The 24,820-nt window shown below is 37.2% G+C and overlaps 1 protein-coding gene across 3 annotated transcripts; it reads left to right on the forward strand.

The window, feature by feature from the left end:
- Positions 1–4,091: 4,091 nt before the first annotated feature.
- On the forward strand, positions 4,092–24,517 carry GUF1 (GUF1 homolog, GTPase). 3 transcript variants are annotated; one of them, XM_032685141.1, is made up of 17 exons: positions 4,092–4,127; positions 6,354–6,465; positions 8,055–8,203; positions 8,427–8,507; positions 10,059–10,136; positions 10,946–11,029; positions 11,512–11,576; positions 12,714–12,917; positions 14,270–14,409; positions 15,514–15,637; positions 16,011–16,143; positions 16,881–17,024; positions 18,039–18,172; positions 20,037–20,138; positions 22,179–22,298; positions 23,180–23,216; positions 24,172–24,517. In XM_032685141.1, the coding sequence occupies exons 1-17, from the start codon at positions 4,107–4,109 to the stop codon at positions 24,307–24,309; spliced, it is 1,866 nt and encodes a 621-aa protein (XP_032541032.1). In that variant the 5' UTR covers positions 4,092–4,106; the 3' UTR covers positions 24,310–24,517. The 3 variants fall into 3 exon arrangements, with proteins under 3 accessions (XP_032541032.1, XP_032541031.1, XP_032541033.1); XM_032685140.1 differs by lacking the exon at positions 4,092–4,127 and adding an exon at positions 5,541–5,698; XM_032685142.1 differs by lacking the exons at positions 4,092–4,127; positions 6,354–6,465; positions 8,055–8,203; ... (3 more) ...; positions 11,512–11,576; positions 12,714–12,917 and adding an exon at positions 13,294–13,414.
- The last annotated feature ends 303 nt before the right edge of the window (positions 24,518–24,820 follow it).

Genomic DNA, 24,820 nt, shown 5'->3' on the forward strand with positions numbered 1-24,820 from the left:
ATAGGGAACAAACAAACAAACAAACAAACAAACAAAACCAGCTGGGAATTTTTTCCCTGTACCAATGTGAAAGAAAGGTGTTGACCGAGGGAGGGGAAGGGAGTGGCTGGAGTGATTCACACACACAAAAGCGGTAGCCGACAGCCCCACATCCCAAGCTAATTGGCTCAGAAGACTTCGGGGGGAGGTGAGTTTTTCTCCTGGGGAAACCGCAACTTTTTAACTTCACTTTTACCGGGACTCAGGGAGCGTGCAGGGTGGAGAAGCAAGCTCCGGGTTCAGGGTCTTTTTCTCCTCGGCGGGGCCGCCACTTCTTCGGGCCCTGAGGGAGGTCCCAGTTTCGCCTCCGACCCCTCGCGTCCCGCTTTGCCCGAGGCCTGTGTGCCCCCCTCGGAGCTGCCAAGGACCGGGGAGCTCCGGTTCGCTCTCCAGTAAGAGAGTCCCTGCGGAGCCGCCCCCCACCTCTGCTGTCACGGAAAATACCCCCCACCTCTGCTGTCACGGAAAATGCCAGCATCTTGTGAGCTTTTTCCCTTTCTTCCTGGGTTGCCCCGCTCTTGGCTGGACAGACCGGCATCCCGGCCCCGCGGGTCTCGAACCCGCGGCACAGCCGAGATCCGCCGTCGGCCATGTGCGGCTCGTCTGCAGCGCCCCCTGCCGGCCACCGCAAGGCAACTGCAGACCCAGCAGCGCCCCCTGCCGGTTAGAAATGCACCAAAAGGCGAAAAGAACTGGTTTTGTGGGGGAATTAGGGTGCAAGATTGTTGTTTGGTTTTTGTTCTTTTGTTGTGCTATCTATACACATATATCCTTTATAAAGGGCTGGTTTGTTTTTTTCCTTCTTTCTCCACATTTCCTCGACTGGAGGCTCTTAATTTCGGATTCACAATTCCTTAGAGGGGGAAGCTTGGTCTTCCTCATAACTCGCCCTCCTTAGCAAACACTTCTGTCTCATTAAACTGAGACACCCTATAAAGCTAACTGGATAATACAAGGGTGAAGATACATTTTTAAATGCTGAATTTCTATGAAGAAGCAATTTCTTTGGATATAAAAAGCATCTTTCTCAAGACCCAGTTTATCAACATAATGGAATCGTAGAATAGTTTGAGTTGCAAGGGAACTTTTAAAAGTCATCTACTTCAAACCTCCTGCAATAAGCAGGGGCATGTTCAACTAGTTCGAGTTGCTCAGAGTCCTGTCCAAATTGACCTTGAACGTTCCTAAGGATGGGGCATCTACCACCTCTCTGGGCAACCTGTTCCAGTGTTTCACCATCCTCATTGTAAAAAAACTTCTTCTTTATGTCTAATCTAAATTGACCCTCCTTCATTTTAATACCATTACCCTGCTAAAAGTCCCTATCTTTGTTATAGATCACCTTCAAATACTGAAAGGCTGCAATGAGGTCTCCCTGGAGCCTTCTCTTCTCCAGGCTGAACAGTCCCAGCTTTCCCAGCCTTTCCTCATCAGACAAGCACTCCAACCCTGTGATCATCTTTGTGGTCTTTCTCTGGACCTGCTCCAACAGGTCCATGTCCTTCCTGTGCTGGGGACCCCAGAGCTGAATGCAGCACTGCAGGTGGACTCTCACCAGAGTGGAGTAGAGGGGCAGAATCACCTCCTTTGCCCTGCTGGCCACGCTGCTTTTGATGTAGCCCAGGACATGACTGGCTTCCTGGGCTGCAAGTGCACGTTGGCAGATCATGTCCAGCCTCTCATCTACCAGCACCCCCAAGTCCTTCTTGGCAGGGCTGATCTCAAACTGTTCATCTCCTATCTTGTAGAGACAACAGGGATGAACTTATTAAATATGTTCAAACTATTTTATAAACACAAATCAAGCTAATAGGAACCCATCTAATATTCATTAAGCCTTCTCAAGAAAATCTTAAAATAGGCAATTTTCCATTAGACTGGTAAATTCATGCAAAGCACCTCACTCTGTATATTAAGAACATAATATAGGGGATAGGAAGGGGAAGAAACATTTTTAATCACTGCTTATTAAAATATGTTGGAATTATGAGCACAAGGAAGTAAACAGAATATAGTTCTACAATATTGTCTTTCTGGTAAGTAAAATATAAAAGATGAATGTCTTAACTGAAAAAGGTTACGTATACTTTGTTTCCTCTATAGGCTATAGGCTATGGCCTGGAAACATGCAGTTTGGCATTATTTATAGAAAAAAGGAAAAATTCATTCTTTCTTTTTATTAAAAAGACTTCAGTAATATCAGATGTTTCCTTTCAGGGACACTGGATTATTATACTAATTCTTGGCTTGGACCAACTCAAATGTATGTGTGGGGGAAGGGACAGGTGAAATTTCACAACTCCATACTCCAGCCCCTTAGAGCCTCCTTGGGCCACTCTGGAGCAGTTGTCAGTGACTGGACACCGGGAGCACTACCCCACACCACAACAGAGTCCCTAACCCAGCCCCAGACAAGCCTGGGAGCAGGGAGATGTGGCCACAGATGGGGTTAAAGCAAATAAAAGCAGCAACATGTGGTCTCCATGTGTTTGGACTCTGCCAACTGGACATTTGGAAACTGGATTTTCACAGGACTCTGGGTGGTAGCTAGAATTCTCACTTTTTATCTTCCTTCTTTACTTTTTCTTCTTCTAATCTAATTTCTTAAAATTTTGGGTAACTTGCAGCCAGATAGTTTGGATTTTGCTAAGTTGTATGGGTTAGCATGTGCCAAGCTCCCTTATTTTCTAAAGTTTGCCAGTAAAACGGTGTTATATTTGAACTTCTGGGAAACGTGTGCAGTGTCTTCTCCCTTCTGCTCTCTCAAGGTATTAAAAGAACTGAAGGCCCTTTTAATAAATTTGGTGGGGGAATTTTTGGAGCCTTGTATATTTTTAAAGTAAAACACCTTCAAGGAGTTTGTAGCTCGAGGCCTGTGGTCTTACATCAGTGTCAAGGAAAGATTCCAAAATGGAAATTTGCCTCAAGAGGTAAAATATTAACTTCAGTCACTGCTGTCCCTTTGTCCATCATAACTTTTGTTAACAAAGGTCTAGAGCAGATACAATGACAAGTGTGGACATTGCACATGACATTTTTTGATGACGAAAGGAAGAGAGGAAGGAAAAGGATTTGCTAGTTTTTGTCCTCCCAAAACAACAAGGGCCTGTCAAACTGAAATAAATACCCTAAGGAAAACTAGGTGACTAACCTGGTTAAAAACTGGCTTACCAGATTAGTTAATTCAAGTGTCTGTCCAGGCACCTCACTCTGACACACAGACATGTATTTAGAAGACAAGTGTTAGTGACCTGTCTGGTAATTGTTTAGTTTAGTTCTTCCAAGGCTGAAATTCATTAGCCTTGGGCTTTTGTTTTTGTTTGTTTGTTGGTTTTGGTTTTGTTTGCTTGTTTGTTTTGTTTTGTTCAGTTCTTTTGTGTTGGTCTAGTGGTTCTTTTCAGGTAAACTTTGGCCTTTCAATTCAGTTAATTAGTGTGCAATATAAAGTCTCTGAATTTGGCTTAGGAGAACATATTTTACAGTCAACGTAAAGAAGAAATTTCTGCCAACGTTATCTTTAAAGAAGTAATTCCCTTTTAGCACCTGCTGGCAAGAAAGTGACAAGAAAGGCTTTTGTCACGGCTATTTCATTTGCACAGTAACTACTTGTGGAGAATAGAAATGTGTGATTTCATTTATCCAGCTTCTGCTACAGAAATCCTCACCATTGAAATAAAGTACTCTTTCTCTTATTGTTGTTACTGTTATTGTTGTTGTTGTTGTTTTACCCCCTTCACTACTGCCAGGGAATATTGTTCTATTTTTATTTCTACATTTCCATAGTCTCATGGTACTACCAAAGATTGCTTCCAAAGGAGGTGGACTGCTGAGTGAGTAGTAAGTGGTGCATTCTCTGCTGTGTTTCATAGATACCACTGATTACAGATCTGCTTGGCCTTCAGCATGCACATATATATATACATGTATATATATGGCACTAAGAAATCTTAGTTGCATTTTATCAGCTCATATTTTACTATCAAAGAATGCTTCTTTACCTTTTATATTATTCACTGCATTACAGCATTTCATCCTGTGTGATTGTCACACTTATGAAAGTTTAGTAGATGACTCCGATACCTGACCGGGTAAATGCTTAATTTTGCAATTTTGTCGCTTTAGGGGAAAACATACAACTGTTAAAACTCAGGCTATGATACTATGTCAGTTAGGGAATATATTTGTTTCTATTGAACACAATCCAGGAAATAACATGTAACGCTAGTTGATTTGCAATTATGACAATCACATTTTTTCTTCAACTTAAATAATTATTGGTAGGACATGTAACACTGCATTTGTGTGTAGCTGTAATAAGACACTTGGGAATCAGACAAGAAATTCATGCTTATATTTTGGTTTTGCCTCGTTAGCCATTAATCTGTTAATATTTGAATTTACCATTTATATGGCTGGCTTCAATGTTAGTCAATATAGGTAGAGACAGGTACATTTACTTTATCTTCATTAAAACTAATGGCTTTTGAAGTTCAGAAAAGGTGTACATCCATCCATCACATTTTGACATATAAATGGATCACTGAAAAATTCATCTTTCTTCTAATGGCTTGCTGTCCCATATATACTTTAATATTTATCATTCTGCTGAACTGTACATCTTTGCATAATAGTAGTATGTTCTACAGCTCTACAGAGCTCAGAGCAAATTGATCAAAAATCTTAATATTCGCTTCATGTATTATCCAAGCTGAAAAGTGAAGCTAAAGACAGATGAACGCAATTTTTGCGCTCTATCCTGGCTTAGAATGGACCATCAATCTGAACTTCAAGTTAACAGTACATGTAATAATTTTGTTCACATAACTAGGAGTCATTCTGGAAATGCAGTTCCATTCCTGCTTTTCTTCATTTACTTCAGAACTCTAAAATACGTGCACCTGCAAATAGCTTTGCATTAAGAACTGTTCTTTCTCTGGATAGACCAGCACTCACTCTGTAAATGTTCAATCCATGCCAACAGGACAAGAACAAGCTCTGGCATGAAGATGCAGCACATGAGCTCATTCAGTAACTACTCCAACATAGCTCCTTGAATCCTGGCTTTATTCAGCCAGCTTAGTGGGCATGTAGTGTAAATACAAGTCTTGATTCTCTAAGGAGTAGACATGGAGTGCAAATGCAACCTTTAGTCATGCTATTTGGTTCGAATTATGTTTCTTTGGGTATTTTTGTGACTATGCAATTTTGTGCGGACATTTTGTTACGCATCGTGAACAATGTGTGCTGCCAGTGTGAACGTGCAATCTAGCTACCCCTGCAGTTGCTCTGGAACAGCCACACGCTCCCAAAGCGGCAGACGCACAAGGCAATGAATCCCTCTGCAATGCCACTGAAGAAGTCCCGCCCCGCCCCGGGCGGTGCCGGAGCTCCGACCGCCCCCTCTCCCGCTCCCGCTGGGGGCGCTTCCGGCGCGTCAGCGCTGCGGCCGCCTCTGTTCTCGCCGCCCCGTCCGTGCCGCGGCGCGGTCCCGCCGTGGGGCTGTGAGGGGGCGAGCCCGGCCCCGAGCGCGATGGCCCTCGCCGGCAGGACAGCGGCGTGGTGGGCGCGGCTGCGGAGCCCCTGCCCTGCCGCCGTCCCGCTCTGCCCTGCGGCCTGGGTGCCCGCGGCGGGCCGGCGGCGGTACAGCTCCCGCGGCAAGGTGCGTCCGCAGGGACCGAGGGGAGGAGGGAGAGATGGGTCGGGGACGCGGTTTCGCCTGCCCGAAGTTGTCCTGCGGAGGGCCCGCGTGTGGCAGGCGGCCTTTCCAGGCACGCCGTGTTGATGTCCAGGTGTTGGAAAGATAAACTGCTTGTTAATAGAATTGCCTGGTTGAGCTTTAGGGCTTGACATGCTTCAGTGGTCTCAGACCTAGGGGCGAATTTACGGGCCGCATGGACATTCGGCAGAACTCCCAAGATAAGGAAGAAGCTAATAAAGCCAACTCAGCAAGTGTGCTGGGTGAAAGATAATTCTGGTAGGGGGAGATCACGACCACAGAGCCGTGACCACCCACCCATGAAATCCACCAACTCTGGAAAAAGACTGTGCCTGGGGACTAACTAGCGTAAGTGAGGGAATCAGATCCCTATGTACATGAGAACATGTACACATGTTCTTTCACACACTTTCTGATTATTCAGAGTGATAAATTCATTTGTATGACTAAAGTGAAGCATTTTAAACAATGGTGACAAGTTTTTGTATCTCTATTCAACCTGTGCCTACTCTAGAGAAAAGAAATTTTTTAAAGGCCAGGTCATATTGTACATAGAGACTGTAATCATGATTTATGAAAAGAAATTTCTGTTTTTCAGGAAAAATTAGATATGTCAATGTATCCAGCTGAAAGCATTAGAAACTTCAGTATTATAGCTCACGTAGATCATGGCAAAAGTACACTAGCAGACAGATTGTTGGAAATTACAGGTAGGTGTTCTCATTTTATACTACCTTTTCTTGATGTGGAAGGTGATGTCTAAGTTTCTATATCTTTGATTGTTACTAAAATTTCTAATATCTTTCTTCTAATGCCAGGTTACTTATGCTTTTAGGCTCTCGGTTTTGTAGTGTTACATATATGATGGACTTTGTGATTGAGATCTGCCTACATGCAGGGGTAAGGAAGTGTGTAATTCACTCAAGGAAGTACGTATTTTGGAGAGAGACTGAAAGGGAGTGTACTTCCGTGTTCAAGATTTTACTCCTGTCATCCATTAGATCAGTACACAGCAAGTTTGTGATGTTTCCTGCCAGTGGTAGGGGTGGACTGGGAAGGGGTGGACTGTCACAGCCTAAAGGTCCTGGACAGTAGTTTCCAAACATGTCATTGAAAGTGAGGGACTTCAGCTGGTTATACTTAGATGAAAGTAATGATGTGTCCTGTTGTGAGCAAACCATTCTTAACTGCCTTCCATGCTGCTGGAGTTCACTGATACTGCAGCTGATATGATGCTGCACTGTAAGTTTTAGAAATCATAGAATCAGCTGGGTTGGAAAGGACCTCTGAGATCATCAAGTCCAACACTTGATCCACTACTGCCATGTTTACTAGACCATATGGTGATGCAGCCCTATGTTGATTTAGATTCAGTGTGTACAATAGCTGCCAGTAATTGAATGTAAATTCCGGGGATTCTCAGCTCATACATAGACTTGCTTTTTTTGTTCACTCTAAGTGTTGGTGAATTTGTGTTACATTAATCTTCAGAGTCACTTACTTTGACTTCACCAGAGTGCTTCTTGGACTTCAGTGGTTTTATTTCTATGTTATTGTTGAGGATAAGGAAAATGCCCCGTTTAAAAGAAAAATGAGGAAAGAAGTGCTAAGGGATCTTCACAAGTGACTCTGAAACTAGACTTTCCTTGGAAGAGGTAGACAGAGGTTGCCTTAGAGTGTTCTCTAAAATAGGCTGTAAAGCAATTGCTCTATTTTGGAAGAGGATACTAATTTCAGAGCAGAGCTTAAATTAGCTGCTCAGAAATACTCTGGAAGAGTCTTGCTTTTCTCATTTAAGGGGTGAACAAAACGTGGGAGAGAAGCTTTTGTTCAAAGTTATTTTTTTGTTATTCTATCCTGTGATAGAATGGAATTTTGAATTCAGGTCTGTCAATCTCTATGATAAAGCTATTCTTGCACTTGAGATTGGTGCTGGTTGGAGCTGTGGGCCATGGAGCTGCTCTTCAATGATGGGAGGTCAAGTTTACTTATATATAAAAATTATTTAGCATTGAATGGAATTTTTGCTTCCTAATCTCTGATTTAGACTTGGATGATATTGTGTATCCTGCTTATTCAGCACAGTGTTTTATATAACTTAATACATAAAATTTATTTATCAAATGTAAAGAGTGAAGCATAGTTTTATTTTTGATTAAAAATCTTAATTTAGCTTAATCACATGGAAAAGCTTCATTTGCAGCTGCAAGTCTTGAGTTTTCTTGGTTAATGGCGTTTATTTTGAGAGCTAATGTAGTAAATAAGATAATAAAGCTTTTTTTTTCTTTCACTTTTGTAGGAACAATTTCCAAAACTGACCATAATAAACAAGTGCTAGATAAACTGCAAGTGGAACGTGAAAGAGGAATTACAGTTAAAGCACAATCTGCATCTCTCTTCTACAGTCATGAAGGCATAAACTACCTCTTAAATCTTATTGACACGCCAGTAAGTTAAATATAAAGAGTGTTGAAATCACACAAAGCTAAATGTCTTTAGATTTAAAAGCAGGAGATTTCTGGCTTTTTGTGTTTATTCAGTTCTTTTTTTTTTTTTTTTTCCAAAATGTGAACATATATATGAAAATATATACAAATGAAAACACAGTACAGAAGGCTTTGCAAAAGACTCTAGAAATACCTGAAATTGTAAACATTTGTTTCCTCCGCAGGGCCACGTAGATTTCAGCTATGAAGTATCACGGTCACTGTCTGCCTGTCAGGGTGTCATACTGGTAGTGGATGCAAATGAGGTAGAGTTCTTAATTCTTGTTTGTTATTTAGAATTTCAGTATTTCCTTAAATAAGCTAGAGAGAAGATTAGTCGTGTTTTGGTTTCTTTTTAATTTTTTCACCACTGTTTTTGCCCCTCATTTATCTCCATAGAAGTATTATGTTGCAGAAGAAGAGCGGTGGGAGTTTAGAAAAAAATCTAGAGACATACCACAGATCCATGACATAGCAGTAGCAGCACAGGATTAGTGAAGAATACAGATCCTGTTTTTTGGAGAGTATGAACTTAGCAAATGGCAGAACTTCTAGCTATTGTACTAACACCCATTTGAGTACCTTCAGTTAACAGACTAGAATATGAGGATTATGGAATCGTGATTTTAAATATGGGCACATTATCAATGAAATAATTTGTGAGAATTTTCTCTGTGGTGTATTTATGTTTGTATTGTACAAGGGTCAAATGAATGCTAGTGTTTCCCACGTTTTATGAAAAAAATCAAGCCCAACTAACTACCTACCTATCAATGATTATGAACACTCGCTCCTTCTTAGCTTGATGGGCAAGTGGACTCTTTAAGGAAGCTTCAGTAATAAATATGTTCCCTACATGTGTTGATGTTTTTATATTTAATTTTTTTAATGTCACATTTAAATATTATGTGATTATTTGGTGTTCTGTATTTGTCTTTCAGGCAGAATGCTTACAAACTCAACTTACTAATTACATTTTTTTAGTAAGCATTCTTTATTGCTTCTTTATATTGCCTGAAAAGTTAGGCCCATATATCCATAATGAATATCCCCATATAAGTAATCTTCCATTTCATCTGTTCTGAACAAAGGAAAGACAAGTAGATATTTTTTAACTCCTTCTCTTCCGCCCATCCCCACTTCTGCCCTCTCTGGTCCTGTTGTAATAATATTGCTTTATATTCTCATTCATTAGCATTTCTGTCTCTCTGTTTTCCCTGGTCTGGTACTTGGATCTGGAAGGGAATCTTCCTTTTCTTCTAATCAGAGCTATTTTGCTATCCTTTTGAAAGAAATGTGAGGTATAAGCTCTATCATTTGTTTTCTTTTATGAAAGGAACTGTAAGGTAAGTTGAAGATATGTTCCTGATGTGTGGAGTAATTAGAGTCTTATCACAATGATAAACATCCCTTTTTCTTTGTCAGAGTCCATTTGTAAATAGTTTGTTGAGAACAAAAAAATGTCTTCTTTGAGATACCTGTTATTTATTTCTGAATAGCCAAGATCATAACATACACAAAAATATGTGCATAATGTGTGTTATGTTATCTATAATAATTCTGTGAAAGTGGTCACACATACGGTATTATTGGTTTGTCTTCTTATATTCTGATTATGAAAAATTATAATTAAGAAAGTTGGTTTTATTTCTCAGCAGTTGTGTATAATCAATCACCTTTTACTTATTTTCCATCTCAGAAGTAAAAAAGTGGATAGAATAGTGAAGTAATCCTAAATTGTATAGTAGGCCAAACACAAACACTCACCAAAACTCAGGAAGTTTCTGTGTTAAACTTTTATAATACTTATTTTCTAGGGTATTCAGGCTCAGACGGTGGCAAACTTCTATCTTGCTTTTGAAGCACAGCTTTCAATAATTCCTGTCATAAATAAGGTAATAAAGGTTTTAGGCTTTCCTGTTAAATGGTTGGATTGTTTGAGTGTCTAGAAGACTGATAAGAAATGTGTCCTGAAATAGTATATAATGAAAAAAATGGTCATAATATTTATAATATATATAATACTACTACAGTGTAATAAGAATTTTCTGTATTTGTTGTCTGCTTAACATTTTACAGTAATTGCTTGGATGCTAAGTTTTAATTTCATAAAATACATGTAGGTATTTAAAAAATGTAGCACTTAAATACATGGCTTAGTGGTGGACTTTGCAGTGTCAGGTTTACTGTTGGAATTGATGGAGTTAAAAATCCATTGATACTGAGGAGGCTAAAAGAGCAGCAGCTCCATATTTAAAAAGTGAGTTGTAGTTTTAAATGAAATCCAGGGGTTATGTTTTATACAATTTTGAGGCCTGTGTTACTGGAATCACAAGAGTAGTTACTGCTCAGCTTATGTTAATTGCTTTTTGTAGATGTATATTGTACTTAATGTTTGGCCCTGTAAACAGTGTAGATAGCACTTAATGATTTCAAATTACTTTGGTAATTACCAAAGATTTTTACAAACTCTTGGACAACAGTGTTTTGCCTAATGAAACAAGCCAAAAATAGACTAGTTACAGAGAGGATCCTTCCTGAAGTCAAGGAAGGAAGACTTTCTAAAATTAATCTTGGTCATTTCTTGAAGACAGACAGTATTTACTCATAAATACATAAAAGTTTCTTGTGGAACTTCAGGAAAAAAGTACTGGATCATGTGAAAGAGTGATTGCTTATATATTTAGCAGTTTGGTTTTTTCAGATTGACTTGAAGAATGCAGACCCTGAAAGAGTTGAAAAGCAAATTGAGAAGCTGTTTGATATCCCTACAGATGAATGCATAAGGGTAAAATCTCTTAAGTTTTATAACATGGCTGATGGTCTAACAGTATATGCTTTGTAGCTAGTAAAAGACATGTACATGTAGTAAATCGAAAGGGTGCCGTCTGTCTGCATGTCTTTTTCTGACAGATGAATTTATTTAAAGTTTGTCTCCTGTAAAAGGGTGGAGAAAATACTTTTCAGTTAAAAATTCTAGTATGTTTTGATGAATAGCATCAGAGATTTAAAACTTTCTCATTGTCAGTCTATAAATTGTTTTCATTTCTATCATAACAATAATTGCTATTCACAAGAGAAAACATTTAAGAGTATAATCTCTGAGAAAAGAAATGTTTCTTAGTAACAGCATTCTAAAGTGTCCTTCTGACTGCTTTTATGGGTAGTATTATCTATGGCCACTGAGACTGTCTAAGTAAACGTGGCACTATTTAATAGATATTGAATGAGTGTATGTTGTGTCTTACAAAATTGTTGGATTTGTTTTAGATTTCTGCTAAAAAAGGAACAAATGTTGAAAAAGTTCTTCAAAAGGTCATTGAGAAGATCCCACCGTAAGTCTCTATTTAATTGTGTATCTAATTTACATTGTAAGGTTTATTAGAAAACCATGATTTGCATTTGTATGGTATTGGTAGTAGTTTTATACTTAATATGCATCTGATTTAAAGAAAATACTTTATAGAGAAATGTGAGAGTAATCTAATGCTTGAGCTGGTTAAGTCAGTTTCAAATTTCAAGTGAGAAAAAGTGACATTTCAGATTTGAGATGCCTTTAAAAAAATGAATGTGTGAATATCAGCAGAGAAGAATTCTTTATTCTTAAGAAGTGGGACAGGAAAATTAATTCAGCCTGAAGTGAAAGATGAGAGATGAGCCACTAAAGGTGATACTTTTGTGACTTTTTATAGCTTCCATGAAGTGTTTGCAGGTATGTACTGTTACCACTTTTGAACATTACATTGTTAAAATGATAAAGGTAATTTAAATCTGTTGTGTTTAGAGTTTCGTATGCTGAACCTGACCTTTAAAATAGACTTGTGAGAACTTGATGATAAAGCTGCTAAATTACAATTCAGTTTCAGTCAGCATATTGCTTTTCATTTGTTTTTTCCTGCTATTAAGTAATAATGGTAAGGGAGGGTCTACAGAAGGGCCACAAAGATGATCAAAGGACTGGGCAGCCAGCCCTGTGAGAAAAGGCTGAGAGAACTGGGCTTGTTCAGCCTTGAGAAAAGAAGGTTTAGGGGAGACCTTATTGCCATATTCTGGTATTTAAATGGTAGCTACAAAGAAGTTGGAGACTCTGTTTTTACTAGGAGTCACATGGAAAAGACGCAGGTTAATGGGTATAAGTCCTGAGGAGATTTCAGTTGAACAGAGGAGGAAAATGTTTCACAGTCAGCCATTAGAATAATCTCCCCAGAAAAGTGAGGAAGATTCCCCAGTACTGGACATTCTCAAGATTCGTCTGGACAGGGTGCTGGGCCATCTTGTCTAGACCATGCTTTTGCCAAGAAGGGTTGGACCAGGTGATCATTGAGATCCCTTACAACCTGGTATACTATGATTCTATGCCAGTTTTGGGGGTGGGTGTGCTTGCTCACTCCGTATTGAATGAAAACACAATGCATAATATATTGGGTTTTCTTAAATTGTTTTTGTTGTTGTTTGTTTGTTTTTTGTGACAGACCCCAGTGTAATACTGCTGATCCCTTGAAAGCCTTAGTGTTTGACTCCACCTTTGACCACTACCGAGGCGTCGTAGCTAATGTTGCACTCTTTGGTGGGGAGATTGCAAAAGGGAATAAAATTGTGTCTGCACACACAAAGAAAAGATACGAAGTCAGTGAAGTCGGAATTCTGACTCCAAATGAACAGCCAACGCATAAGCTGTAAGTAAAATCTTCTTACAGTGGAACAAATCACAAGTTGGTGTAAGCTACAAAATCCTTCATTTTCTGTTTGATTTTTGCGTTGAGTGATAAAAGCTGAGAGATGTTTAGGTGTTGGGTTTTTTTTGTTCTTTGGTGGTGGTTTTTTTATAATTATTATTTGTAATTTAATGCTCAGTGTCAATCTTTTTCATTTTGGGCATGCTGAGGCAGAAGGTTTTGGGGACTGCTTTTTGGGCACTACTTCGGGAGGAAGCCATTCTGTCATCTGTAGTACATGGAACATCTGGACAGCTACTTTTTTTAAGACTAGCATTTGATATTCTTATTCAGCTGTCCAATTTATTTCTAGGAACTGCCTTGCTTGAGAGTGGAAGGGAATGGGGCTTCATCTTAGTTATTGCTGCAGCATATGTTAAGGGTGGAAAACTTAAAATCCATGAATACAACAGCTTCCAGAAACTGGCTTCTCATGGCAGCAGTGGGAAGAAAACCAGGTACTTAGAATTAGTGGAGCAGTTTTACCAGTTTGCATCCAAATATGTGTTAATTGCTATTGGGGGATTCTCAGTGAGACTACATTACTGTGTCTGGCGCGTTGAGCCCAGCCAGCAACTACGCACCCAGTCACCCATTTGCTTCTTTTTTATTGTGAAGCATGAGGTTATATGTCATGGACTATCTCTTTGACCAGTTTGGGTCTGTTGCCCTGGCTCTGTCACCTCCTAGTCTCTTTCCCACCCCATTTGCTTGGGGAGAGGCAGAGTGAGGAACATAAGAGGGCCTTCATGCTGTGCAAGCAGTGTTCAGTAATAGCTAAAACATTGTTATGTTATCAAGACTGTTTAGTCACAAATCCCAAACACATCATCATACAGGGCTGCTCTGAAGATAGTTACCTCCATCCTAGCCAAAACCAGTACACTGTGTATTTTACTTGGTATCTACCATGGGTTCCCCTCTAGTTAGCATTATATGGTGATGGAAGGTGTTTGTCTCGTTTCTTCCTCTTGGTGTATGAAACTTGCTGTGTTGGCAGCTGGGAACTGTTCTGGCTTCTGTGTCTGAGAAGGAGCTTCTCAAGGGTCTGGCTCCATCTTTTAAACTGGGAATAATACAGAATTCAAAATCCAGGACCATAAATGTGCTGTTCAGCTGTAACAGAAATAGAACTGCTTGAGGCAGTTCACAACTTTGAGGTGAAACAACTTAAATCTGGCTTCTGGGCTATGGATGTGGGCTTTTAGTGGGATGACTTATTTGAATTTCTGTCTGGGCTAAATCAAGTAGGAAAATATTGGAAATACTACTAATGCCAAGAAGCATGTCTATATAACACCAATTTTATTTAGATATGCAGGACAGGTGGGCTACCTGATTGCTGGAATGAAAGAAGTAACAGAAGCCCAAATAGGAGACACACTCTTTTTGTATAAACAGCCAGTGGAGCCTTTGCCTGGCTTTAAGTCAGCGAAGCCAATGGTTTTTGCAGGTGAGGAGTAAACCAATATAAAGTGGAATTATTTTTTTTCCCCAATTACAAGAGTAAGAGAGCTGTTAGAGCTTTTAAAAGAATACATGTGTGTAAGAGTTGTGAGGATTAGAATTTCAGCAGAGAAGTGTGTCATTTATGTAGCTTTGTGTAATTTTCCCTGTAACTTATCAGACAGGATTAATAATAGTTGCTGACTGGTTTTATATGAGTACAAGACTAACATGTATTTTTTACCATGATGATTGTTTGTAATTCCAGTAAACTCTTAATAGCTGGAAAAGAAGGATTGAGACCTAGAAAAATAATAAAAAAAGTAATTTTGGGGGAATTCTTCGTATTGATAATCAGGTTTCCATAATTATTGTACTAATACAAATGCTACAGAAGGTGGCTTTAGAAGGAAATAAATTCTGTATATCATTTTCGAGACTTTTGAAGCAATGCGTAAAAATTCACTTGAACTGTCCCATTGAGATTAGGCAGTCAGGCAGTGAATGTAGAAAAGTGTAATCTTCTAAATAATGTTTTTGTGGGCACATGTGTTGCTTCTTGGTGTAGAGTAATCTACATTTTCTGAAGATACAGTGATGTGAAAAGTGATAAAGTAGAACCTATTTTATGCAGTAATTATACAAACAGCTGTTTTTATTTATTTCAAAAAATATAGAAACATTTGCAACTTTCAAATGACATGTTTTATTTTCCATTCAGTCTTACCTTTGAAGAAACATCTCAGTGAAATTTGTCCACTTTTTCATGCATGCTTAAGCTGTATGTTTACACTGCAGCCCTGTAAAACAGTGGTTATACTCAATTGCGCATCTTCCACAACTGTGAAGGACTAGATGAGTACAGTGATCCTACCATTATGCTTTAAGTGTTAATTCTGAGGTAATCTAAAACTTTATTATTATGTTTTGACCAATTTTTACGAGGAAAGAGAATCCTTTTATTTTTTTTCATGTTTAAAAACAACTGGAACACAAACTAAACTATTTCTGATTTTATTACTGTGTTCACTGTCAGAGGCATATTTGGAAGCTAAGTACCCTCTAGATAAAGCTCTCTCTCACATCGCTTCTAACTAATATATTTTGACAGGAATGTATCCTGTAGATCAAACAGAATATAATAATCTCAAAAGTGCTTTGGAAAGGCTGACATTGAATGACTCCAGTGTAACTGTTCATCGTGACAGTAGTCTTGCCTTAGGAGCTGGATGGAGGTGAGGCTTTTATACTGCTTTAGTTTTTGGAACTGTCCATAAATTGAGAATGCAGGTTTAAGTCAATTGAAGACAACTAAAATGAATTCAAAATTTGGAGCTTTGATTCAAAGTAATAATAGCTAAAGATCAAAAGCATTTAATTTTCTTACATTCTCTGTTTGCACAGAGTGAAATTTGTTGTGATTCATTTTTTTTTTTTTCTCCAAGACACACAGTATTCAACTTTAGGATTATTTTGGTCCTTTGGAGGTTGTTTGCGATGCTTGATATTGCCACACTATCAGTGTACATATGTTGGAGAGTGAAAAAAATCCACTGAAATTCTAGGAGATATACAGATACTTTTACCAACAGGTTATTTATTTTCCAGATTGGGTTTCCTTGGTCTTCTACACATGGAGGTTTTTAATCAACGTTTGGAACAAGAGTATAATATGTCTGTTATTTTGACTGCACCAACAGTTCCATATAAAGCTGTTCTTTCCTCAGCAAAGTTGATAAAGGTATGTTAAATTCATTACAAATTTATATAAATAGCAGATGAGAAGCCTCCTATAATAAACACCTACAGTCTGTGTTTAAATGTAAGCTAGCACTGTATTTCATAGGAAATATTAGAAACACCAGTATTTAACTTACAACTTTTTTTAATATTTTTTTTTTTTTAAGGATGTTAACTATTCTTCCTCCATCCACTTCAAGCACTATTTTTTTGTCTTACACTTGTCCCTGAAAATGGGAACATAGGACACATGTCTTGCTGTATTCTTTTAAGTACATACTGAGTGGACTGTATTAAAAGCAGGTGAAATAATCTTCCAGGCTTTATCAGGCAAAAAACATGAATGCTTTTAGGAACAGCTTGTAATGCTACTCTAGGCTGGCAGGGTCTTAGTAACTTAGAGGATAAGGATGAAGTAAGAAGGAAGATCCTCACTTTACAGGTGAGAGAGAGATGTGGAAAGATGGATAGAAAGACTTTTTGTATTTCTCTCATTTCCCAAGTAAAAAGTAAATCCTATAATATTTCTGTATAATGATATTTAAAGATATACTGATAAGGGATTTCTATATGTGATGTAGAAATCTCTTCTGAAATTGTTCTCGTTTTAAACTTGGGTTGCATAATGCACAAACGTTTTCAAGCAATTGAAACATTTTTTAGCATTTTTTCAATGCTGTATTTGTCTCCTTTGCTACTTGTAAAATTATGCTATCTGGTTTACTTGCTTCTTTTTAGGAGTATGGAAAAGATGAGATTACTATTATCAACCCTGCTCAGTTTCCTGATAAACTTTCAGTATCAGAGTATTTGGAGCCAACTATTCTTGGTACTATTGTAACACCTCATGAATATATTGGGAAAATTATTGCTTTGTGTCAGGTTGGTATAAAGTTTTAGTTTTGTCTTTTGCATTTTTAAGCTCTTTACCTCATACTTAAAGTGAAGATACTAGATAGTACGATAATAGATATTAGTACTTAAATAGTATCTTTGACAGTAGTTATTAATTACTTTTGAAAGAAAAAATTATTTTTAACCTATTACTTGTAACATTCTGAACTACAGAATGCATATATTGAAAGTTAATGATGAAGCTCAAACAATACAGTGCTTGGTCTGTACTAGACTAACTCATATCTTGTTCTGTTTCCTGAAAGAATGGAATCTGCAGCAGGGGAATAAGATGTACTGTTTTTTTAGAAGTATATGGAAGAAAATACAACTTCTGTCAACACTTTACTGTGCACTCATGTATTTTTTTCAGTACTTCACTGAAGTAAATTTGCAACAATGATGGCCAAACACATTTCTCCAAGTATATTTGGAATATTTCTAATTGAAAATGTTTTAACTACCATGCATATTGTCTTTATATTATTTTTTTCACAATATTTTTCTTAGCTTTTAACATTGCAGAATACGTAATACAGTACAGTACTTGTATGTCAATACAGTGAAGAATAAAATCTATTAAAAAGAATTCCTAAAATAACTTTTAAGAACACCCTCCTGGGAGGAAAAAAGATGAGCCTGCAAGCCCAACTGTGTAATACTCCAGTTTATGTGAAAATCTAATTTCAGTGAGACTTTATGGACAAATAATTATACATTTAAAAGGCAGCAGGAAGCAGAAGTTGTTAAGGATTTCAGCAGTTCAGCATTTAGAGGGGATAGGCTTGAATCATATGTCCAGATAAGTTACAACCACGTCATTTATTACAATGCTGCCATTTGTCCTGGGACTTCAGTGAACTACCAATAAGAAGGTTACTTTGGGGCTTACCATACAGGAAATCTCTTTTGTAGCTGGATAGCTGTTGATTTTAATTTGCTTTATATTTTTTTGTGGAAAACTTCTGTCAAGGGGAACTGACACAATTTTTATTTGTCTAGGATCGCAGGGCAGTCCAGAAGGATATGTTGTACATTGATGAAAACAGGGTTATGCTAAAATACCTCTTCCCACTGAATGAAATTGTGTTGGATTTTTATGATGCTCTTAAGTCTCTGTCTTCTGGCTATGCAAGGTAACTACCTCCCCTGTCCCCCTTTCCTCCCTCAAGGGGGGTGTGGTGAAAAAAGATCTGAGGAACAGATACGGAAGGGCATGAGTGAAGAATATTCCTTTACGATGGAAAATATATGATGCAAATCTACTCTCTCTTCACCTTTAGTGGATTAGGTTTACTGTGAAAATGGATGGAAATAAGTATGGAAAACATCAAAAGTGCATCACTACCTAATAATCATTGTCTTTGGTCATGTGTGTATTTTTCAAGCGCACCTCTGGAGTGGCACTGTCTCACCTGTATGAGTTAGGTGGTGCTTACTTGTGTGAAGTGACACAGGGCATCTTCTGTGAGAGCAATCACTGAAACTGTACTACTTATTATATTAACTGTCTCTTGGTGGAAAAGAGAAAATAACCAAATTGGGTATTTAAAGCTAGTAAAAACAACATGAGGTACTTAAACAATACTTACTTTTCATATGTGCTTTATTATGGGAAAAAAGTAAATAATCTGTATTTTGAGACAAAATTTTCTCTTGTGTGTGGCTTCTATGAATTCAGAGGCCAGTACAACACTCAGATGTTTGTGAAGAGCCTTTGTGAGTTTAATGGAAGGGAAAATGTTGCATGGCACACGGCCTTGTGCCCCAGGAAGTGCAATAGCTCTCACAAACCTGGTATGTCAAGATATTAGTAAGTATACTACACAGTAGGAACTGGTATGCCTAATTACATTCTTCATTTTCTAAACATAAAAATGAATTTTATTGAAGGACTGAATTTGCTTTGAGTGTGTATTTTCTTAAATATACCTTATAAATGTAAGTAAGACATGTTTTGCCCAGGTTTGTAGTATTTGCAGTAGAAGCATAAGCAGAAGTGGAGTGGCAAGGTAGAAGAAACAAGGGGTTGAAGATTTTGAATTTCTCTCCAGATGTAGCTCCCCAACTACATAAAACCCAACCTGTTTATCAGAAGCTCTCTCATTAGCAGATTTGTGCTGGTTTTCCTGTGATTCAGGTGTGATTGCAAACAATGTCACATTATCTTATTTATTTTTATTTCCTAATTGACTCCTTAATATAGCTTCTGTTATATAAATGTGTTCACATGACTATGATTTATTAAGCCAACTACGACAGAAGAACTTTGAACTAATCTCAAAAGATTTTCCCCTTTCTGTTCTGATATTTCAGATTTGACCAAATTATATTGGTATTGGTGATCCTCCACATTTATACTTAAACACAAGATCGATCTATCTGTCAGTCTGTCTGTATCTTGCATACATTACCTCTGTAACTCTTGCATTTTAAGAATTTTTGCAAACTGACACACAGACAGCAAGTCCCATACCTACCGAAGGAGAGTTTGGCAATTAAGTGGAAAACTTAGTTGTCAGAATGATAATAGGGGTCATATAAATGAGAGGATGAAAAGAAAGCAGTTCAGGATTAGTGTTTGATTCCTTTGTTATTCAGGACATTTACTGTTCAGAAGCTGTGTTGGAGGGTTCTGTTTCCTGGAGCTTGAAGGAGCCTCCAGCTGATAGAAAATAAGTGTTTGAATAAACCCTTTAAAAAACTGTATTAAGCATGTTGATTTCTGCTTGATTTATCTTGCTTAGTAGATTGGAAGGATATCCTGGAAGTCAGGATGACATCTTCTGCTGCATTGGAGGGGACATTATGTGCAGTATGTTTCTAGTCTGGTTTTGCACTGGGGAGATGTACTGAGAGACTATTAAAAACTGTACTCCAGTTTTACTAAAAAGTTCAAATGTTTCATTAAGAATTGTGTCTATAATTTAAAATTTATGGAACAAAGAACGCAGAATATAATTTTACAATATCATCACTAACTTCTGCACTTTTTTTTAGTTTTGATTATGAAGATGCAGGATACCAAGCAGCAGACCTAATCAAAATGGATATTCTTCTAAATGGAAATCCAGTTGAAGAACTGTCTACTATCATACACAAGTAGGTTGACTAGATTCTTTATGTCAAAGAAATAAGACTTCCTAATAACTTCAATGAAAACATTGTCTATTAATAGGACTTGATAATCTTAAGGGACTTTCCTGACCTAAACAAATGTATGATTCCAAGTGATTTTAGGTGTAGGTATTACTTTTATATATGACAAATATGTATGAGCATCGAGGATTCACCACATCACCACTTTCATCACCACTGAAAAAGAGAGGCTTTTTGTAATATGAAAATTAGGGAATACATACCATAATTAATAGCAATTTCTACTTCTCTTTCTCAGTTTAGGTGCTGGATACCATATTTTTTGTGGCAAATGTAGGGCACAGAGGTGAAGGAAAATGCATAATGCCAGTCTTCTAAGGGGCTGGAAAAATTTTAAGTGCAGACCAGTCAAGGAGATGTCAGATGAATCATTTATGGTACTTCATACTGAAAGAAAGTTGGTTTTATTCTCCCAATAATTCCTGTTCTATAGAAATTTGTTGTTATCTTGTCTCCAGCCTTAGTACCAGGAAAATGTAAATATTTACTAGATGCAATTACCTCAGAAATTTTTTTTGATAAAATGATTCAATGTCCATGACTGTCTCACGAATTACGGGTGAGGATAATGCCTTTCCCGTTTCCAGCCTCTTCTGACAGTTTTTACAAGGTTCCCTTCTGTAACTTCAGCATCCCTTTCCAGTAATCCTGAGGTCAACTTTTTGTGGGTTGTTCGTTTTTGCATTCTCAAAATACTAATTTATAGTTGCTAAATACTGGTATATTTTCATATTTTTTTACATAAGTGCAATATTGAAATCTTTGGAATTCCGTAACTCCAGAAGGGTGACATAGGAAAAGGAAACCCTTACCTTGTTCAGATGGGTTATGGGGCTGGAGTGATACAACTCTGTTGCATAAGATTGCTACTTAATGTGTTTTTCATAAATATGCGGCATTTAACAATCTACCTGCGTCTCTTACTCTGAAAAGATGCAAAGTGGAGTGGCTCACCTTGCAAAAGTTAGTTAGTTATTTAACATGTATTTCTTGATCAATGTAACTTGCACCTCTGAACTGTTTCACTCACTGAAACTGATAGTCTTTCTTTTAGCTTTAGATTACTAATGACTTTTTTTTAACTTGTAGTCAGCATTCATTCTGCTCCTGCTGCAGGTATTCTCAGTCTTCCCACTGTAAAAATTGCATCTGTCTGTATATAAAGCATTATGCTGAATTACATTTACAGAGATTACTGTAAACTAGTATTAAGCTAGCAATTATTTGTTCTAATTATAAAAATAAATATCTGTATCTTCTTAAACTGTAATGCTTAATGAACATTACTTAAGTACTTCATGCTTAAATCGTTTGCTCTGTACAGGTAGTAAGGAGTCACATTGTTGCTACCTGAAAATATGTAAAACTGATTTCAGCTGTATGTTGGTAAAAAATGTCTGCTAAATAAGGATATTTTTAGAGGGAACAGAGACCCATTTCTTTCCAATGGCTTATGAAAGCATGTTAGTAGCTTCTTTAGACCTTTTTGTTTTTTTCTCTTTCCAGAATCTGTAGCACATGCAGATGCTGAATATAGTTGGATAATTTTTATTAGCAGATGACAGGAGTACATGATTATTTTTCTTGTTATATAAAGCCAGATCTTTTAAAGTACTTCTGTAATACGTATATATTTTGACCTTTTGGGCCTACAATCAATGAAAATTCTCCTTGACCTAGTTTAAAATTTCATTTGAAGCTGTAACAGTATTCAAAATGGCTTCAGTGTGATGGATAATCAGGATGTTTATTATAAATATTTTAAGGCCTGCTGTTAATGCAGTCTTATCACCTGTTAGTATGAAACAGGTGACATACAGAGATCACTCATTAGATGCAACATTATGATCTGATTACCTTATCTTTTGAGCTAAAAAGAGGAAAACTTATACTAAAATCCTTTTATCAAACAGTTTGGTCTATGGACATATTTTTGATGTTGCATCATTCTTTCTGAAAACACTGGTTGACTTCCTTTTTCAGTGATAAGGCATATGCCACTGGTAAACTCCTGTGTGAACGTTTAAAAGAGGCTATACCTAGACAGTTGTTTGAAATAGCCATCCAGGCTGCTATTGGCAAGAAAATCATTGCAAGAGAAACGTAAGTGAAGACCATCTGTTCCCTTTTTTTCCCCTCCATAATTTAAGCTATGTAAAGTACAGATTTTTAATGTCTCACTAAGTTTTATACATTACAGTACTTTGATTTTATTGTAAAGTTGTATTTTTCTTGTATATGCTACCAGACATCTTGAAAAAAAGAAAAAAAAAACTAAACCAAATTTGAGCTGTGACTGTGACTAAAGACTTTGAATTACAATTATACAAAGAAAATGTATTTTTTATTTTAAATTGCTTGTGGTCAGCATTGCACTTAGTGGATAAAGCATAATGTCCAACTCCCGTGTGTCCATTTCCTCTTTGGCAGTGGAATAAGTTTCTTCCTACTGAAAAAAATTAGCTAGTTGTGGAATAGTTAAACCTCTGGGAGAGTCAGCAAAAAAAAGAACTGATTTGTACTGTTCCAAAGGAAATATGTTGCAAGCTGAACAACTTTTTCTTAAGCAGCATGCATTTCTTTAGAGCAAACAGTTTCCTTGATGCTGTGTTTCTCGTCACATTTTTCTGTTGCTGTTTAAATAGGATTTAAATTATGGTAAAATGAATTTGTGTTTATATCTATACACACATGGATGTAACACTTCCTATGAGCTGTAGCAGAAGTCCTAGATAAAAAGGCAAGATTTTAATTTTTTTATGTACACATTATACACCCTATGGGGTATTTCTAGAATTAAGAACTGTGAATTGCATCTTCTGCTTAAAACTTCATCTCTTGTATACAAAACATGACAATGTTATGATGCCGATGTATCTTACAAAACTAGTAGAAAAACAATTAGCATTTTGACAACTCAGTATTTAGCTTCATATATAGATGTTCTAATGCGTTAAAGGTATATATGTTATTTTATTTTACAGGCTGAAAGCTTACAGGAAAAACGTTGTGGCAAAATGTGTAGGTATTTTTTTTCTTCTTTTTTTTTTTTTAAATGTTTCTGACATTTGTAAACCTGCTAAGATGATAGGCCCATATTTTCCTAGAAACCCAGCAAAGACATGTTCTGCTTGCACTCCTAAGTATCAGTGGAATTTTAACAGATACTTTTAAGCTTTTATTTTAAAATTCAACTCTTACAACCTCTAGCTGCAACTTGCAGTAAGAAGGGATCAGAAAAAGTAATGGCTTTTTCAAAGTTACATGCTTGAGTGAACTCACCATGTTCTAATAGTTGAAGACAGAGTAACTGCATGTGTGTACACAAGCATATGTGTAACTTCACATTTCCTAAATTGTTTCTCAGATGATAAAGTATAAATGTGCTTCGTAACAAAGCTTTTAAATATTGAATAGTTGGCTATTGACAAGACTCAACAAAGCTGTAGGAAAAATGTGATACCTCTTACTCAGCTTATATTTAGTTCTCTGAAGCAAATGTTGGAAATTATTGGCCAAGTGTCCCTTTCTCACAAGTGTAACAGAATTCTTCTGCTATGCACATGTGTGGGATGGTGTTTGTTCAGTGTTGTACAAGGGTTTAGTTTATTTTTCTAGATAAAAGCACCTAGTGCTAGTCAAGATGCCTCAGTGTACCTCAGCTGGCATCCTGCTGCTGTTCCAAGGGGATATGGATCTGATGTATTGTCTAGTGTCAGCCAGGCTTATGTGAATGTGTATATTTAGGTAACAGAATTCAGCCTTCAGGTGAAGGTTCCAAATGAACATGCTTACTTGCTCCCTTGTTTTTAATGAGTGTTCTTTAGGCATAACTATTTGAAGTATAAAATAATCTTTTGTCTTAGTATAACCAACCTTCCTGGCTTTTTTTAAGCCCTTGAATTTTAGTGTTGCTGAAATGTACTGTAGCTACATTTGTCGTTTAAGCTTACTAAAATATTTTTCTTTTTCACAGTATGGTGGAGACATTACAAGAAGAATGAAGCTTTTAAAGAGGCAGGCAGAAGGCAAGAGGTTGATGAGAAAAATTGGCAATGTGGAAGTACCAAGAGATGCCTTTATACGTGTTCTAAAGAGAGAAACTGACAAGTAGAGATCAGTGACATGATCATTCTCTCAACTTTTTGCAGACAGGAACATAGTGAGCTAATTAATATATGATTTATCACTATGAGAGGGAACGTACTTGACTTATAATGGTGTAAATTAAGTATATCTGGGAAGATGAACTGAAAGGACTGTGTACTTAAAATGTACAGATACTTGTAGATTATTATGAAATTAAAGTTCACTTGACTGAATTTTCATTGTATAGTTTTCATTGTATTTCACTGTTTTCATATTTTTAATACTTAAAAAATGTTTTATTTTTGCATTGCAAGTCTACATATGAAAGAACAGGAACCACATGGCAAAAAGGTTATAAAAATAATTGAAAGGTGTATATAGACAAACAATGCTGTGTTGGTTTGTTTTTTTTCTTGTAAAGTTTTAGCTGTTGCCTTAACACTATCAAGCTGCTTCCTGTTTTACTTCTTCTAAAGTTGCTGTTGTCAGGAAATCATCATGATGCTGGGAAATCACATTAGGGGGGAGAAAAAAAA

Source organism: Chiroxiphia lanceolata, chromosome 4 (genome assembly GCF_009829145.1).
Source record: "Chiroxiphia lanceolata isolate bChiLan1 chromosome 4, bChiLan1.pri, whole genome shotgun sequence".
In the NCBI taxonomy this organism is placed as follows: domain Eukaryota; kingdom Metazoa; phylum Chordata; class Aves; order Passeriformes; family Pipridae; genus Chiroxiphia; species Chiroxiphia lanceolata.

Excerpts from the sequence above, each read along its gene's own strand:
- GUF1 (XM_032685140.1), top strand. The coding sequence starts at position 5,570 with ATGGCCCTCGCCGGCAGGACAGCGGCGTGGTGGGCGCGGCTGCGGAGC. Across the intron at positions 10,137-10,945 it reads TAATTCCTGTCATAAATAAG|ATTGACTTGAAGAATGCAGA; the intron begins GTAATAAAGGTT and ends TGGTTTTTTCAG. Across the intron at positions 14,410-15,513 it reads GAAGCCAATGGTTTTTGCAG|GAATGTATCCTGTAGATCAA; the intron begins GTGAGGAGTAAA and ends ATATTTTGACAG.